The 18,786-nt window shown below is 38.0% G+C and overlaps 1 protein-coding gene across 1 annotated transcript in view; it reads left to right on the top strand.

Annotated features, from left to right (window-relative positions):
* Positions 1–10,372: 10,372 nt before the first annotated feature.
* CLCN7 (chloride voltage-gated channel 7) overlaps positions 10,373–18,786 on the top strand; it is a 1,228,907-nt gene continuing 1,220,493 nt past the window's right edge. Inside the window, exon 1 of the mRNA XM_044089120.1 lies at positions 10,373–10,686. Within this exon, the coding sequence (XP_043945055.1) occupies positions 10,468–10,686 (219 nt within the window). The 5' untranslated portion in view covers positions 10,373–10,467. The remainder of the gene's footprint in view (positions 10,687–18,786) is intronic.

Genomic DNA, 18,786 nt, shown 5'->3' with positions numbered 1-18,786 from the left:
CCATATGCATGTTCACTTCAGTTTTGAGCACAGATGGTGGAAAAACATTAAAGCCCCATTATATAATCCCATTATGTAAGAAAGATAAGCAATGTATTTCTTAAAGGGAGTGTCAAAGATGCAGCCTCCAGAACACTTTATAATTTTTTTCAACCGATGTATACTTTAAGAGGAGTAAAGTGCATCTGTGTCTCTCTTTCTGCACCTTTTCCAGTAGTTTTGTTCTAATTTTGTTTTTTTAGCTGCAGGAGCGTCCCGCTCTCAGTCTGGCTAGGTAGTAACGCCCTTCATGTGACGTCAGCATACACACCCCCTTCCCATCCTCAACTCTTTAAATCTACTGCTTCCTGACCTTTCCCAGCATTATTTTCCTTCCCTTGGGAAAACAAACACAGCCCTGCATCGGTTCCACCGATCAGCAGTCTTGCTTACTGTAAAGCTTGTACAACCGAGCCATGTACAGTTTGGTCTGCATCCTTAGTGTGAAGAATTAAGTGCTTGGGGAAATTCAGGTGCACTTGAGCTGGCGCCTCAATGTTATAGGGTTAATTAAGCGACCAGTTCAAATATGCTGCCTTCTGTTTTACTGATCCGTTAGTTTAAAAAGAATACGTAGGAACGTCAAAACCTTCCATTTTCAAAGTGTGGACCACTGGCTGCCATAATGTGTTTAACTAGCAAATTCAACACGAAAGCTCACAACGTACTTAAAATGATACGTTACATTTATAATCTTATTTACTATGAACATTTTGTTTAAAAATCATACAAAAATGATGTACATTCCTCGTAATCGGGTACGATTGACAGGTGTGTTTCAAAGGCTTAATGCACCTGTAGCAGGGGGTAGATGAAACCTGTTTTATTATGTCTGTTTAGTGTTTTGATCTTGTTGGAAAATTTTTTTTTTTTTTACATGAATAAATTAGCTTTTCATTTAAGTATTAAAGGTTAGGTTTGCAGTCCGTTTTAATTGATAATTCATTTAAATTACAAATGCTCAAACGTTTTGGCTCATTACACACAGAGATTTATGGCATGCTGTATTTTATATCCTCTGAGGCCTATAAGTGAAGCTTCAAATGTAAAGCATTGTCTTCATCTTCATTATATCTTTATGCATTTTCTCATAGCTGGGGAATCATTTTCAGCATATTTCCAAAACCATGGAAGTTTTGATTGCCTTAATAATGGGCAATAGCTAGTTCTGTGTAGTCGATCAGGTATGTTTTTTCTACAGAACACTACTTTGTTAGTGCCAACGAGGATATTGGCAAAATGGGGTACTGGTCTTTGTGGATCTCATTAAGGGTACAGGTTTCTCATGCTGGTTTTGGAATTGTCAAAGATGACTTCAATAACCCAAGCAAAGCAGCTGAGTCAGGTTGGTTTCAAGTTTTGTAGTGCACGTTTTTAAAGTAATGCCATTTTAAGAGACTTGGTTCCAGTCTCTGCGAGGTGTTTTTGAGCTTGTCCTGCCATGATGGTGATGTGAAACCAGAAGTGGTACGGTCAAAATGTTATGATTGGTGGGGGGTGCAAAGTTGTTTTTAACAATCTGCACGTGCTTTCTGTTTGAGGTTACAGCAGTTATAAAAAGGTCACGTTTCTGGTCAAAAAATCTGATGTAGCAGAAATTACTTATAATGTGTGCATATTTATCTATAAAGAGGCATGCGTGTGCATTTTTAACTTCATTATCTACATCTCACTGTTAGAATTGTGATGTCCATAATACTGGCATTTTTTTACTGGGGATAGTTGCAGAATTTCCTCTTTGCTGTAGTGCAAGTGTACACAATTGTGTGTTTTGGGTTTCATGATCAGAATCTTGGGGCTGTTTTGGGTCAGCCTTCTATTTTGGGTCAGCCTTCTATGCATAATCTCTGCGAACTGAAGGATATGGTATTGATTACTATAATTTGGTACAGGAATACTGTGCTGCTTGCAGGTGCGATTGCTTGGTTAGCATTGCTGCCTCACAGCAAGAGGTTCTCCAGTTTGATCCTCGGCTGGGGGTGCCTTCTGTGCAGAGTCTGCATGTCCACCATGTGGTCACGTGGGTTTCTTCCCACATCCCAAAGACATGCTGTAGGTTGGACACACTAAATTGGCTATAGGCATGAGTGCGTGCGTGTGCCTTCTGTGGAAGGTTGGGCGCCAGGCTGGCAACTAGACACTGTGAAACTCCACTGCTAATCATGAGCGGGCAGTGATCCGCTGTGGCGACCCCTAACCGGGGGAAAAGCCAAAAGAAGAAGACTGGACATTGTTTGTTAGCAAAAACTGCACATTGCATGAGCAACATTAAAATACTTCTGTAGATTCTTCTTATTGTGCCTTGTTTAGTGTAAACTAAATTTAATTCATGTATGTAATGCCACCTGCAGTAGTTCAACTTTAATGTTCTTAGACTTTGTGCAGGATGTTTGGTTTGTTGGGTATTGTGGTGATTAACTCTCTGCTTCAGCACTCCTGTATACCAAAGAGTCACACTAGACCTTATAAATGTATTACCCAGTCAAAACATGGCATTTTAAATATTCTAGCTGGTATTTTGTTCAGCAAGGCTGCAGATACAAGACCTTGTGGTGCTGGGGTAAGGAGTCTTTTTGTATAGACCTAAGAATGGGGAGTGTTTTTTTATTGCAGTAAACACACACACTGTTCAGACCTGTTTGCTACATTAGAAATTGTAGGTGAAAACATTGGTGGAAATGCAGCATTCTTGACTATAGGTTCATGGGTAGGTACTAGGCTATCTGGCATTTATAAGCCTAGCTGGAATGTGTTGGCCTTTGCCACCCCCTTAGATTAGTTCCCTGTGCCTCTGTCTGGCAGACCCATTGAAGTGATCGCTGGGGTAAACTTTGTTTCCCATCCACTCGTCAAGGTTCCTCTTGAAGAGGGTTAGCGAGGAGCTCAGCCTAATGTAGATTGGAATCTTGTTCCAGAACATGGGAAGTCTCTGGGACAGGAATCTATCCCTCCAGCACATCCTATTTATTGTTGTGAGGTTTAGATCCCTAGAGCGTGTGGCTCGAGGGGATATGGTTTTCTTAGGTGGAGCATGTCCATCAATTCCGGGTAGGACATGGCCTTGTATGTCAGGCAGAGATCACCTCTGAGTAGGCGGTATGCAACCGAGTACAGCTAGAGTCTCTTCAGTCGAGCTGTATAGGGCATCTGCTTGAGGCCAGTGATCCTCTTGGTGAGGTACTTCTGTGGTCTTTCCAGTTGTTGCAGGTGTCTTGAAAGGTACATCCCAAATGTGGATTTGTACTCTATGATGGATCTGATGAGTGATGCATAGAGGGGCCCAATGACCTCTTTCGATATGGATGCAAACCCTTTTGTGATTAGGTGGGTCACATAGAAGAATTTTCTAACCACTTTGACAATGTGATTATCAAAGGAGAGGTTACTATCTACTTGGGTCTCCAGAACCCTTATTACATCTTCTGTATTTAGGGGGCTACCACCTATGTGGTACTTTGTGGGTACTTTGTTTTTTCCAAAGGGGATGACTATGCACTTTTGGCATTTAGCTTGAGTCCATGGTTTTGACACCAGGTATCTGTCTCAGTGAGACCCTTTTGGAGGATGTTTGTGTCAGCCGTAGAGTCAATTATAGCCCCTAGTTTGCAGTCGTCTGCAAACTTGGTCAACCATAGTCCTCCTGTGCTTGCCTGTACCTATATGCCAAACAGGAGGCGTCCCAGGACTGAAACCTGGGGAACGCCACTTCTAACCGGTTTAGAGTCGGACCTAGCTCCTGCAACACTTACCATCTGGGTTCTGTCCCTGAGCCAGTTGGCAACCCATCTCGTGATGTAGGGGTTTATGTTCAGGCTGGTGAGCATGTCTATAATACCTGAATGGGGAATGGTGTCGAAGGCCTTTGCAAGGTCTAGGTAGGCCGTGTGGATCACCTTTCCCTCATCTATAGCCTTGGTAACTGTCTCAAAGAAGTCCACCAGGTTTAGGAGGCATGATCTGCCCATAACAAAGCTGAACTGGGTAGGGTCTAGTGTTTGGAGGTTTCCAATGTCTCTCTTAATGAGATCCATGATGATGTGCTCCATAGCTTTGCAGACCAAGCTAGTCAGGCTTATAGGGCGATAGTTCCCTGGTTTGCTCAAAATTGGTTAACGGATATCTTGAACTTTCATCCTTCTATGACATTGGTGATGCACTGTGGGAAGAGCTACAAAGATGCAAACATTATGTGCAATTGTTTGTTTTTCAGAAGAACATTTCTTTTTTATTAATTGCTGTATAATGTATGACTTAAGTGGAATGGGTTAATGGTGGTGTAAAGAAATGTTTCTTCAGAGTGGTGGGTGGTATATGCCTGGAACTTGTGTAAAGTAGTAGGACAAGCAAGAATAGATTTGTAATTGGTTAATGAGCTTGCAGTCCAGGTGACCATTAAGGAGCCTAGTCGACATTCCCAGTCATCTCCAAGGACTGTCTGGTTAAATGGCTTGCTGATGGATGTAACATATGCAAATGAAGGAATCGAACATTGTCTCAACTGTCAGAATACATTTGTAGTCCAAGAGACACGTTTGCAATAGAAGAAAAAAGCTAGAGTTCAGTGCAGACTTTCAGCAAGCAACAAAATAGGGAAATAAAGTTGCACCCCATTAACTAAAATCTTTGTAATACCTTGTCTGTTGTGACCTGAGAGATCTCAAATCACCCAAGTCATAAATATCGCCATTACATACCGAGAAAGTTGGTAGGGTGAGGAGTTTGCAGTACCAGGAATTGTCTGAAGGTTATGTAGTCTGAAACAGTAATGTCTGCCATTATTTTGTAACATCAGTCTTCATTTATATGTAACTAACTTGCCATAAAAACACACGTTTACCTAAAATGGATGAAAATTCTAGTCAAACACCTAGACAACTTTCCAAAAAATGTACAGGTGAGAGGTATGCCCACACAAGGATATGATATCTCAGGTTAGAAAGATACCACACAAGCAGGAGATCCCCATTCAGTATATCACCAGGTTGCTGGAATGTTTACACAGCCATGTCATTACTAAACTGGCTGTAGCCAAACCTCACAAATGACCTTGTTGGGCAAGAATGTACATAGTTGCCCTCATAATATTGGTCTATGCATCATACAACTAGTATTCATCTGGTAAAGCACTGTAATGATCTGAGGATGTCTGGCACTAGGTAATGACACAACACATTGCATAATAGCAATAATTCTCAACGCTATGTGGGTATCACAGGATTTACCAGCTATTGGCTTTGTTTGACCACTCAGGCTTTGTCCTTGTGATAAAACCAGACCAACCATGGGTAAATCCTTAGACACCCACACCCAGCCATGGATTAGTGCCATATTATACTAGAGACAGGACCACATGATTACACTATGCTAGACTGACTGACCTTGTCCTTAGATGGTAAGAAACATACATATAGCTTTCTCACTTTGTTCAGTTTTTTCAGCAGTTGTCTATTTGAAACTCTGGTTTCCCAGAGGTTCTTTTGAGCTGGTCCCTCAATTCTGAGGTTAAATTTCTGTAAATGAAATGTAGAATTTTGTTTTTGTATTTGGATGCCATTTGAAGTGAGGGTAGATTTTACTAAGCAAGTGTGTCTTACCATGACCTAGTAAGAGGACGTCTGACAGCCCTATCATATCCTGCTTCATATCAAGGAGATTAAGTCTTATAATATCGTTCACTGTCACAGGGATGATAGTCATATCAGATCTGTTGTGCAACCTTTCTACTCTGTGTCACTTCCAGTTTTAGTCTCTGGCAGGCGAGTAACTCTTGGGTGTACCCAGAATGCTCTTTGTACTCAACTGAGTACATTTTTATCTGACTAACTTTCAGAAACATTGTGCACTACTAATACCAGAATACTTTTATAACTGTCTGAAATAATATGTACCCCAGAGGTCTGTACATAACTTACATAGAGATAAAAATAGCCCTCTAAAACAGACTGTTATAGCTGTATAAAACAAATGAAAATTATGCATTTGTTTATGAACCATATAGGATGCAACATTAGTAGAAATGTGTACATCTTTGATGCAAAACCATTTGGGACAATGCTGAGAAACTGTGAGTATAAAAGTAAATTTTCTGGGTACGTTCCTATAACTTGTTCCTTATAAAGATATTGACTGGTGTCAATTGTCATAATCACAGCATCACTGATAATCAAAACAAGTAATACTTTTATTTCTAATATAAAGATAAAAACAAAGAAAATAACAACAGAATATTAGTACTGGATAAAATTGAAGTCTTTAGAGAAATATTAATGGATGTTCCTTTATCAGTTTATGGCTGTTATATGAATTTTTGTAAATAAGCAAAAGTTGATGTAGGCAATTGTGTAAATATTTTTTGTTATGTTAATATGTTTTGTTTCTGTACACAAAATTTCAATAAAAACATTTTTAAAAAACTTGTAAAAAGATGGTATAATTACAATCAAAGCTATTACTGGACCAGATTTAGTTCACTTTCAACAATGTGTGGGAACTTATGTGTTTATTTTTTATCAGAGCACTCCCTCCGCGGGTCTTCATCTTTAGTTGAATCCATTCATTGTCCTCAGCCTTCCATCTCCAAAATGAGGAGTATTACCTGTCATGATGTGGAACAAATTGGTAAAATATGGAGTGCTAGTTGATAACAATGTCCATAGCTCTGAAACAATCAGGGACAAATCCACAAACAATCAGGACATTCAGGGATACTTTTAAAATATTATGACTTTAACCTGAGACTTCGACAGAAAATGAGACTATGAATTAATATACAGTTTTTAAAGTAAAAGAAGTCTCTAACTCTAATTATTGTCTTTAAAGTGTAGTTCACCACCTTTTTCTCCAAAAGTCACCAGTTTTACTAGCAATTAGGAGGGATGAGACAGAGCTAAAATTTATTGGTTTTCTTTTGCTAGTGTGTGTGTGTGTGTGTGTTGTATTGTATCTTTAAAGGGTTTGGCATTTAGCTTCTGATGTTGAGACGAGAAGAAACGTCTGTCATGCTTTTCACGGGAATGTTTTCATTACATTGTCAGGTTTTGTTTGGGAAAGACAACCTTGCTTCATAACAGTAGTTGTGTTTGGGTGGTTGTTTTATTTGTCTCTGCTTTTCCTGTAAATGTTGCTGATTATCATTGCAGTTGGAGAATGCTATATATCTGCTCCTTCTGAGGCTGAAGTAGTTGATATTTGCACAGAGAACTGTTTTTTCATTCAGTCACTTTTACTATTGTGATATCAGTGTGTAATTATAGGAATTATATTTTTTGGAGGGGTCGTTATTTTGTTGAGAACGAGAGTTGGTATAAAGACAATAAGCACAGACTGTGAAATTTCATTTGGCCCACGTTTGGATTGTTTGGTTGTTTTACATGAATCCTGCAACTCTCTCATCTTGTCATCCCCTTTACTTACCGCCTCTCATTTATCCAACGTCCATCTTTTCTTTGCGTCTCTCTCACACTTCACCTTTCTGCTCTTTTCTCTGTAGGCCTATCGCTTTTTCTCGGTCTTCTTCTGATGGCATCCTTTCCTGCAACTGTTCTCATTTGTATTTTCTAACGTTTTCATTCCTCTTTATATAATGATATGCTATTATCCCTGTAGCATAAGCCATCTCTGTCAGAGTGGCTACATCTTTTTCACAAATCTCTGCTGAGTATATTTCTCTTTTAGCATATCCTTGTATCTGTAAATATGTTTTGTTCATTTCTTATGTGATCCTGTTCTCCCAGGCTGTGCCTGCAAATGGTCCATTGAGATCAGTTCCCTATTCTGATAAATAAATATAAATAATAAAAAATAATAAGTTATGCTGTTTACCTATACCATATACAGATAGTTGCTCATAGTGCCATTCTTGTTTTATCTGGTAATATTTATCATCTAATGTGGAGCATATTAGAAAGGTGGAATCGTACTCTCCTGACAACTGGGACATGATCACTTCCAAACTATTTTGCTAATGATTTATCAGAAACCCACCTACTCTGGTTATCATGAAATTCTTTGTTCTCAGATTTTATTTGGGTACTCAGATTTCCTTTCATTTTTCATAGGGTGTTGGTAGACCCATCACTGCCTTTGAAATTGTATCTATTTTTTTTTTAAATTTAAGTAATGCAACAAGTTTAAAATGTGAAACCTATTTTTAATAGCAAAACAACCACTGGGTTTGGTAACTCAGAGTTAATATTACACCTCTCAACTTGTTGCTTATCTGTTTTTTTTTAATTTTCTATATGTATTACATGGAGGTGTAGATTGTCAGAAGCACTACCTTTATAAGGAAATGCCATTTTTGTCTTTGCTGTCAAAACACTGCAAGGCAGTTCAAACAGAAAGTAAATGCGGCAGATCCAGTTTTATCATTTATGCTGTTTACAATGTGCGGCTTAGCTATGTTGCAGATGTCAATATTTGCAGAGCATATCTATTCATCTTATGCTTACCATTTAGAGACTGAATATTTACATCTGTAGTTTTTTTTTTCAAATAAAGTGTACCCTTCATTATAAAAATTTAGAAGGATTTTTGCAGCATTCCTTTGTTATGAAACTAAAAATAACCTGGTAGCTTAATGAGTTAATTTACATCAAGGATAGTGAAACAAATTAACTCTCTCATTGTGTTTTTACTGTTCTGTTTCTTTATAGTGTGTATATAACAAGTCCAAAGTCACACAATATTAGAGGTGAGGGAGTTTATTTTGTTTATTTAGGACTATTTCTTTATCTTCACAGTTCCTTGATTTGGGGTGTTGGGAGATGCAAGGGGATCTTCCCATGAAAATCAGTTGCTGAAGTTTTGCGTTATTTTGGTGGTTTTCTGTTTGGAGTAGTAAGTTGTTTATTTTTAGGGCACTTACTGTGAGAGTCATGTTCATATTGCTCTACACCTGGAATTAATGTTGTTGTTTGTTGTTGTTAATACTTATTTTTTGAACGGTACAGCTGTTTGCACCTGTACTGTATGCTTCAAGTGTTTGGCACATCGTGTTCATTGTATCTGTGCCATTTGCTAAGTGCCTTTTTGCATGATTTACTTTAGTGTTTGCATAAATCTAGTAGGAACTGAAGTAAGGCAGTTTGTACATTGTCAATTTTAACCCATTATTTTGAGAAATTATTTTTAATGTGGTTGATACTACAGTATTTTTAAACAAAGTACGAAGTTTCCTCATGCACTTGAAGCCCTTCCTTATAATTACCACAAAGATGGGTAGATCAGAAGTAATCAAATGGTGGGTTGTTTTGCAGAACTAATGGAGTTTAGGAGGAAGTAGAGTCAGCTACCCAGTGGGCTTAACCAAATCACTGGTTCTCTGGTAGGAGTGGGTACATTGCCAGTAGGATTAATGAATTAAGAAGTTCCGTGTGAGGAGAAAAAATGGTGGAGGGTTTAAAAAAGAAAAAAGACCATCTTGCACACTGTTCTAGACTGACCACTCAGACTTAACTGAAATCATCAGCTCTGTTGAGATAGAATATGTTGCGCCATCATTGCCATTAATATATTAATATATAGATAACATTAAAGAAGAAAGAAAAGTAATCTCTAATCGACCAGAAGTAATACAACAATTAGAGACAAATCCACAAATAAGCAGGGCACTCAGGGACACTTTTAAAATATTATGACTTTAACCCGAGACTTCGACAGAAAAAGAGACTGTGAATTATACAGCTTCTGAAGTAAAGAAGTCTCTAACTCTAATTATTGTCATTATTTATTAAGTGTAGTTCACCAACCTTTTACCCAAAAGTAACCAGTTTTACTAGCTATTAGGAGGGACGAGACAGAAATAAATTTGGGGTAAAAAATCAGGGACAATTGAGAGGTATGAGAATGTCAAACTTGGAAGCGCATAGGCGGCAGAGCGTGTTTAAAATATATAACTTTATATTTACAAATAATCTTTTAGTTAATTAACATGATTTCATGGTTGGTATTAACAACTGATAGTTGTTGAAAAACTATTTAACAATGAATGGGGACAGTGACAGACCGTTTCAGTGTGGGATACGGTGAAACGTGGACATTTTAAGATTCAAAAAATGAGGAGCTTTCCTCATAATACGGGACATGGTTAACAAAATATGTACAAATTGCAGAACTTTGATAACTCGATGGACTTCATTACCAAAACTGTTCGCAAAATTTAATGCCCCGTTGTTAGAAATTTCAGTGGAGATTCCGAAATTACGTCACTTGTATTTCACGACCATGACTGAATAGTGCGATAACTAACAGGGAACAGACGAGGTGTTTTCTAATTATCACTTCCAGATATTGACCTCCACAATATGGCGCTTTTACGTCACGACTTAGGCGGCCTTGCGTCTGTCAGCTGCGGTCACGGGACTGTGTTTAATCTTCCTCGCCAAGTAACCGAGAATTGGTAGTAATCAGGGGTATGGTGTATCCCCTATGAGTTCTTCAGAGGCGGAGGAGAAGGAGGAGGAACAGCAGCAGCCTATAGCTGTAGTCCCTCCACCACCAGCAGCTCGGGTCCCGCTTCACAACATGGCTAATGTGTCCAAAAAGGTGTCCTGGTCTTCCCATGACCGGATAGAGGAGGAGGATGACTTCCCCGTTGGGGAGAGCACCCCCTTATTGAATGGCACTAGTGGCCACCCCTCACGGCAGGTAAGGACTCATTCGTGAACGACTGAGGGAGGTTGCAGGGGGTGGGACTGACATGTTATGCCTTGCCCAAGAGGGACGTTGTGGTCTCTGTCTGTTGTAAGATCAATGTTGTGACTTTTGGGGTCTGTGTTTTAGATTGAGGGGTGATATCAGTTTTCGTTTGCTAGTGTGTGTGTTTGTGTTCTATTGTACCTTTAAAGGGCATTGCGTTTAGCTTCGGATGTTGGGACAAGAAGAAACTTCTGTCATGCTTTTCACAGGAATGTTCTCATTACATTGTGAGGTTTTGTTTGGGAAAGACAAGCTTGCTTCATAACAGTAGTTGTGTTTGGGTGGTTGTTTTATTTGTCTCTGCTTTTCCTGTAAATGTTGCTGATCGTCATTGCAGTTGGAGAATGCTATATAATCTGCTCCTTTTGAGGCTGAAGTAGTTGATGTTTGCACAGAGAACTGATCTTTCATTCAGTCACTTTTACTATTGGGATATCAGTGTGTAATTATAGGAATGATTTTTTGTTGGGGGGGGGGGGTCATATTTTTTTTTTTTTTTGAGAACTAGAAATGGGATAAAGACAGTAAGCACATACTGTGAAATTTCATGTTGATCACATTTGGATTATTTTGTTGTTTTACATGAACCCTGCAACTCTCTCACATCTGTCCTCAGCTTATCTTGTCAGACTCTTCCCGATTACTTACTAACCCTCATTCATCCTACTTCCCCCTTTTTTTTGCTTTTGCATCTCTCTCACACTTCACTTTTCTGCTCTTTCCTCTGCATGCCTCTGCCACCTTTTTTCTGTCTTCTCCTGATGGTATCCTTTCTCAACTATTCTCATTTGCCTTTATTAATTTTTCATTCCTCTTTATATTATGATGTGCTACTATTCCTGTAGCATAAGCCATCTCTGTAAGAGTGGCTAAATCTTATCCACAAATCTCTCTCGAGCATATTTCTTTTTTAGCATGTCTGTCTGTATTTATTTATTTGACATTTGTTGACCGGGTTAGTCCGATCAAGTGGAAGCCCTTTTTCAGCGGAGACCTGAGGAGAAAAGCTCCAGAAGATATATAAATGATATACAATGATAAAGAGAAAACAAAATAGTGATAGTATTATCATATACAATAACATATATAGAAATATAATTGCAGAGATGCTTACATATAACATATTTACATAATATAACGTGGACAAAAGTAATTAATTAGTTAAGTATTCGCATGTAGTTAATTCCCTTGTATAAGCACTGTACTATTGATTTAAATGTTTACATACATATTGTGTGCAATTTTAGTGTGAACAGTCACAGAACTGTAATTGTTGATGATCGTGCGAATAATAGTGTAGTTTATGGCATTTGTCAACGCATGTGCTAATGTTGCTTGTAAAAAGTCATACCTAACTAAAAGTCAGGTATTTTAACTCGATAGCCTTTAAATGGTTAGTAGAATGTTTTATAATTTTAAAGTTCTAGCATATTTTATTTGTAATAGTTTTAGGCATGCAAAAAATGTTTTGATGCTTTTATAAACAGTAGCTATATTTGCTATTCCTACCAAGAGTGCTATGTGTTTAAATGTCACAGTGTTTAAATGGTTAGGTGAATGTTTTCATTTTTAACTGTTTTTAAATTGCACAGGATATGACATCAGATTGTTTATGTCACATCCTCTATAAATGTATGTGAAAGTTTTTGAAAAATTGTATAACGGCCTGAAGAAGACCTTGTTGAAAGCGCTAGCCGGATGTTAAATAAACTTTTCTTTTTCTTTAAACTTCGCTGAACGCTTGGATTAGTGCATTTGAATGTCTACAAGTTATTGTTCGGTGAAGTTAACTGATGCAATTGGAAGTTCCTGACAGTGCTGAATAGCAAGTTGTGACTTTGTAACTGACTTTTGAATTTAAAGAACAGTTGATGGTGTGCCATTACAGGCAGCATTTTTGAGTATACATGGACATTGCTTTTCAAGAGTCCTGCTTCTCCGTGCAACAGTTTTGACTTTTTGGACTTGGTATTATTTATTTTCTTGTGTGCACGGAGCTTGTTGTGAGTGCTATCTTGTCTTTACATCAAATATTGAGACCTGTTACTTGTTGGAATTAAAAACTTGTTAAATCATAGATTTTTAGGGAACGGTGCTGCATATTTCGTAAAGTAATGTGGCTATTTATGGTTGACTTATTTTTTTGTACACGTTGTTTTTTATGGTTTTAATTTTTTTTTGTACATTTGATATTTAATGATTGTTGCGTTAATGGTTTGATTGTTGCGTTAATGGTTTTTAGAGTCTGTTAAGGAGTTATGGTTCTGCTGCTCTTGTTATATTTATACATTTTGTACAGAAAAAAGGATGTTAACCTAAAGTTGCTCTAAAAAGGTCTTGACGTTTCTGTGGAACTACTTGAAGGTTGTCTCTCTGAATAACTCTGTCCTTGGACTGTTACAAAGTACACTTGCCAGACATCCATACCTCTCAACTTCTTAGCACAAGAAATCTGGACAAAGGCTCAAAAATAGGGAAAGATTTTAAGTATTGCTCTTATAAACTTAGAAAGGTGGTAGAATAACATAATTTCTGTTGACATACATTTTCTGAAGGATGTGCAGTCTGAAATTCAAATATATGTTCTTATTTAGTGACTTCAGTTCTCAGTGATTTGCCAAAAAACCCAAATTTTATGAGTAACAGACTAAAAATATGAGGCAAAATCTCGACATTCTGGGCGGGTTGAGAGGTATGCAGACATGTCTACCTACGGGGTTCTTTCCCTTTTTATTCTGCATTCCAAAGACTTGTCTGGAGCATTTCTCCCCGGGCCTCCTCTGAAAATGGTCTCTGTCCCAGTCTGACTTTCCCGGTAAACAAATGTAAAAAAAAAAAATTCTCCATCATATAGTTGGTATCTTGAATTCCTAAATGTTATATAAATGGATCTGATTGAACTAGTCCTCTCATTTATACAGGCCCCACCTGTTTACCTCGCTAGAGTTAGCATGTAGAAACCCTTGTTTGGTAAATATGACAAAGTACTTCTCTGAGGGAAAAGAAGTTCAGCTTTGCAGAGTCTTGTGATGTTTGTGTGTGCTATTTTGTTGTCAGTGCTATCAGGGTACAGTATTCCAGGGCACAATTTAAACTATTGCCTGATAAATACATTGAATGCCAGATTATATTGCTTCATTACTTGTAAATATGCTTGCTGCACTCTTAGGACTGTAAAAGCAGTCTGCATTGACAGCAGAGGTAAAACGACCAAATACCAAGTCCATGGTGTCAGAAGGATTGTATTATGCAGGCAGAATTAGCATTCTTGACGATGTTTTGGGGGGTATAGTAATACAGCTTTTACTTGTTTTGAGGTTGTAGGCTTCATTTTATTTTTGTTGAGGAAAATCATACCTGATCAGATGTGATTTCTGTAGTGAATTATTAAGATAGGGAACCTGTTTCTTGCCAGATACAGTTTGATTTAACTGTATGAGGCTTAATTACAATAGCTTGTCTTCAGTCTGGTTTTAGTTAAACGTGGCAGCATCTAAATTGTCACTCATGTTTTGAATGCCTTGTTTAGTTATTTATTCTTTGTAATATCTAATCTGAACTCCTTCTCTCTCTCACTTGTAGTTGCATCAGTATGGAAGCATGCCAGTAAATAAATGAACATCTGTGATGGTCTGTAAAGGTGCTTTGTGGAGTGATTACAGATCTGAGCAGACTTGTAAAAATACTGACTGAAAAGAGTGGTCATTGTGATGGCTTATGGTGTAAGACTTTACTGAAGTCACTGGACTGAAGACTAACTGGCTGCAGGGAGAAGACTGTCCGGGTAATGTGATACTATTTTATATGGGGGGGGGGTCTGCCTCTGTACGCACCAACATAAATTCTGAGGTCACCAAACCATGGGGGTATTTCACTTGGAAGTGAGTTGCCCATTTTCCCCGAGCCTTGAATGAAGAGTCTTGAGCCTAATGTACCACAGTGAAGGGCCTGAGGTACTGGTGACTGCAGAAGTACTAAACTGCTCCCCATGCTTTTAACCTGTGCACTTTATGTATGCCTCCCATTGCCTGTTGATATTCAGCCCTTCCACAATCAGATTAGAGTATGTTCATTGACAAGTACTGGGTATCCCCAACATGGGGGGTATGAGAACTGTCTTGAGATGTCATGATTCAGACAGTCATGAGAGGGCATTTCCCTCATGGCATCCTGACAATGAGGCCTTGGTTTTATGACCCTAACCATACCTTGGGGGCGGGGGACATGCAAACCTAATCACTGTGGAGGTTACTGCACCCTCTTATGAGAGTGCACACTTATGTGCAGCCATTTCATTAATGAATACTGCCCAGTGGCAGCTCTATGGTCTGAACAACCTAAGGCCATGTTTGCACTTGGTGTCCCACCTCCAAGAGAATGTGGTAGTTAGTCGTTGGCTGCTTGTGCATCATCCCTGCCGCCTCCATCTGTTGCTCAAGTTGCTAATAGAACTGTGGTTGTGTGGGCTGTAACGCTTTATCCATGTATGCCTGTGGAGCAGGTGTAGGGCATACATTCTGTTGTGCTACATAACTACCTTGTAAAACTGTGGTAGACAATGCTTTACCTTCTAGATGTTGTTGTGTGGCATTCATTTCTTTGCGTGTTTACTTCATTTGACATACTGGCAGCTGCCATAGTAACTTGAATTTCTGCTGTTGTTGTTAGTGGTGGGGACATAAGATGCTGGAGGTCTTCCTTCATCTCTGCGTAAATAAAGGCCCCCAGGAGAATTCTGCCTTGCTAATTTACATTCTGGCTGACCTATGTGCAGTCCTAATCAGTTTTTGAACTGTGGTCATTGCAGTTATAAGTGATGAGAGAGATGGGAGTCAGCTTCAGCAGAAGGATGCTTATTTAATTTACTGAAAGCTCATCATACAGAGATCTGATACAGAGGAATGCTACTGCCTGATAAACTAGCTTGTTTTTCTTATCTTAAAAAAAAAAAAAAAAAAAAAACATGGAAAGGATGAGTAGGGAATTGTTGACTGAAGGAAAGGTTTAAAATATGACAGTTAAATTGATAGGTTAATAGAATCAGTTGTCATGTTTAGGACCTACTGGCCTTTAAGAAGCTTGATTACTATAACACCTTTTGTTAATTTTTTTTCTCCCATTATATTTGAGGAAATTTAATGATTGTCTGACTTGTTATTGTAAGGAAAAGTATCCTTCCATAATCATGGAATGCATTGTGTAATGCAGTCTTTTTCTATTACTGATATTTATTGGTAGTATTTGTTCCCTTGATCTGGTGTTGGCTCCCCCAGCAGTGTGATTCAGGCAGAACCATGTCGAGCATTGCCTTATAATGTGACTGTAAACAGCAAAATCCTGGAATAAAGTGAAAACAGTACCGTGCCAGTCAAAGCCCTGATGCTTTACAAAGCATACATTTAAAGGGGTGCGGTCCAGCGTACATCAAAGCATACATTTAAAGGAATGCGGTCCAGCGTACATCAGTTTATCTACCAGCAGCCATTAAAAGAATTGCAAACATTCCTTAAAGCTGAATATCAGAAACCGTAATCCAAATCCTAGTTTAAATCTAATGGATTCTATATGGCTTCCACTAACGCTGAAAATGTATTAAAGCAGAAATCCAAAATGGATTGTAAAATACAACAGTTTAATATTTGTTACGTTTAAACCATTATGTGGATTGGGATAGTTTTCTTTGATGAGATTCCAGATTCTGCTTTGTTTGCTTATGTAGTTGGCATTTGTAATTTGGTTATTATATTTCATTGGTAATGACTTGTAACCTGTAAGAACCAGAAAGTAAAAATAATTACTTGTACCCTTTTGTGTACTTTTCCTTCCATGTGCTTTTTCTAGCAGGGAAGTGCACCTTTTCAGGTTTCACATAGCTTCAGTAAGTGGATAAATCCCACGTTTCCTGTATTTAGTAAATATCCAAATACCATGTTACCTGTATTCAGTAAATGGATACTGTATAAAATGGTGCTACTGATTCCATGGAGGGGAATAGGTGTGCCCTTTACAGTGGAAACAACAGTGTGCTTTTGTGTATGTAGTATAGACAAGGGGCAAAGTTTATATTATAGTCTACATTGTCCCAAGATGCTTAATGATTGCATTCTATTATCGGACCATTTATTGGATCATATATTGTACAAACTTTTTGTAGGTCTCATGATCCTACACTTGGTGGCAATAAAGGTGGGGTCATGACTCCACCAGGTGCGTTTCATGCAGACTGTTTTGGAGTACTTTGTGTTTTATTAATCATCAGTTTGGTAGAGGTGCATACTCTGACCATGATTTTACATGGAATACCAGACAGGCTGTGTCCGATGCAGTGATGTAACTGCTCCCCCTCCCCCAACACGCACTGTGAACTAGTACCTGTGCAGTCTGATCAGATCAGGAATGTACCCACACCATACGTTTATATTTTGTTTAACACAATTGATAGTGATGTAACTCAGTTCTCCTTCAGACTGCTCAGGAAGCTGGAATGTATGTTCTCTATTCTCATGGAGCTTGAGTTTACAGTTTTATTTATGGCTGAGGTTATAGCAGTAGTTATGCATGGGATATGTTCCCATGCGTCTGAATTCTGACATTATTGTAAAGTTTGCACAATTTTGTCTGCTGGTACATCTGCGAGTTCTGCAGCTGTGTAATCATGTTATGTTGGTATATGTTCATAGTTTCATATGTAATTGTAAAGACTAATTATTATTATTTTTAACTTTTTGAGACTAGGCTGAGTTTATAGATAGTTGGATATAGAAATTTTGGTAAGAAAAATAAATGATTTTTTTTAATCTAGACTTGTTTTTATAACCTGGATCATTTTCAACACCTGAGTAGCGCTTCTTGTTTTTCCATTTCTAGTATCTTAATAATTTTGTTGTGTGTATATTTGTCTCATTCATCTCACCTCTCCCCCTGTTCTAAGATATTTTATTAATTTTGTAATTCTTTTATTTGTTTGTCTTATCAATATATAATTATGAATGCAGAAAATATAGTTGTACAACTCCCTGATTTTATCCTGAACAGATTTATTGGGTCATTGTGGACAGAATTCCAGTCACTTATAGCATCCCACTCTTCAATGGTGAAGTTTAGGAATGATGATTTATTTGTGAAGGAGTTTGACTTTGTTTAAATATTAATTATATCATAACTTTTGTTAAATACAGAGCGTATAGCCATGGCTGGGGAACAGAAGGAACCTACATTTGTCAGTATGGTATCTCGATTGTTGTTTGTATATGCTTGCATTATATTTTCCAGTTTGTTTTGTCATAATTTTAATATTTGGGTATATTTATTTGATATGGAATAAGTCACCCAGTCAGTACTTGAGAAGTTAAAAGTCCTCTGTAAAGATCGTCTTTTAATTTTTATATCCTGGAATATAAGCAGATCTTCATGCACATTGTGGGACAGAGATGTTGTATTGATGTTAATAATTGCATGATCAGTCTGTAGTCCTGAGATAAAGTTGCTGCAGTAATGTTAATATCCTGCATCGCTGATATTAATTATTGTACAAGCAATTTGTAGTTTTGGCTTCTTTTCTTGGCTTCTGACGTTTAGGTATTTTTTTCACAAATGCTGAGATACTGCCACCTGTCTCATTTTGGCAGTGACTGGACGACTGTCCTAGCTTTTGTGGTATACAGTTTATGAATTTTAGATATCTAAACTTCGTTTGAGTAATGGTACATATAACCTATATTAATTAGCATTCTCTAAGTAGAGGAACGACTGTAACGCACCCTTATTAAAATTCTTGAGACTTCCGGCATTTTAGGAAAGCCACCTTTACCTCTGATTTTTGTCTTGTAGGTTATTTGATTTTATGGAATTTGAAGAGTTTTAGAAAAGATCTTGTGGAGATTGAAGATTTTCTGTCCTTCCCAGGGAGAGCCCATTGGATGCAAATTCCTGTGGTTGCTTTCATGTCTGAGTCTAGGCTGATAAGCACGGGTTCCCCTCTCTATGATACCATGTCCTTTATCACTGATGTTATGATAATATTTAGGTTCAAGGCAAGGTGACAAGACT

This window comes from Protopterus annectens, chromosome 12.part0 (genome assembly GCF_019279795.1).
Source record: "Protopterus annectens isolate FY-2018-M chromosome 12.part0, PAN1.0, whole genome shotgun sequence".
In the NCBI taxonomy this organism is placed as follows: Eukaryota; Metazoa; Chordata; order Ceratodontiformes; family Protopteridae; genus Protopterus; species Protopterus annectens.
Note: the sequence above shows the minus strand (reverse complement) of the source record. Positions and strands in the feature narration are given on the sequence as shown.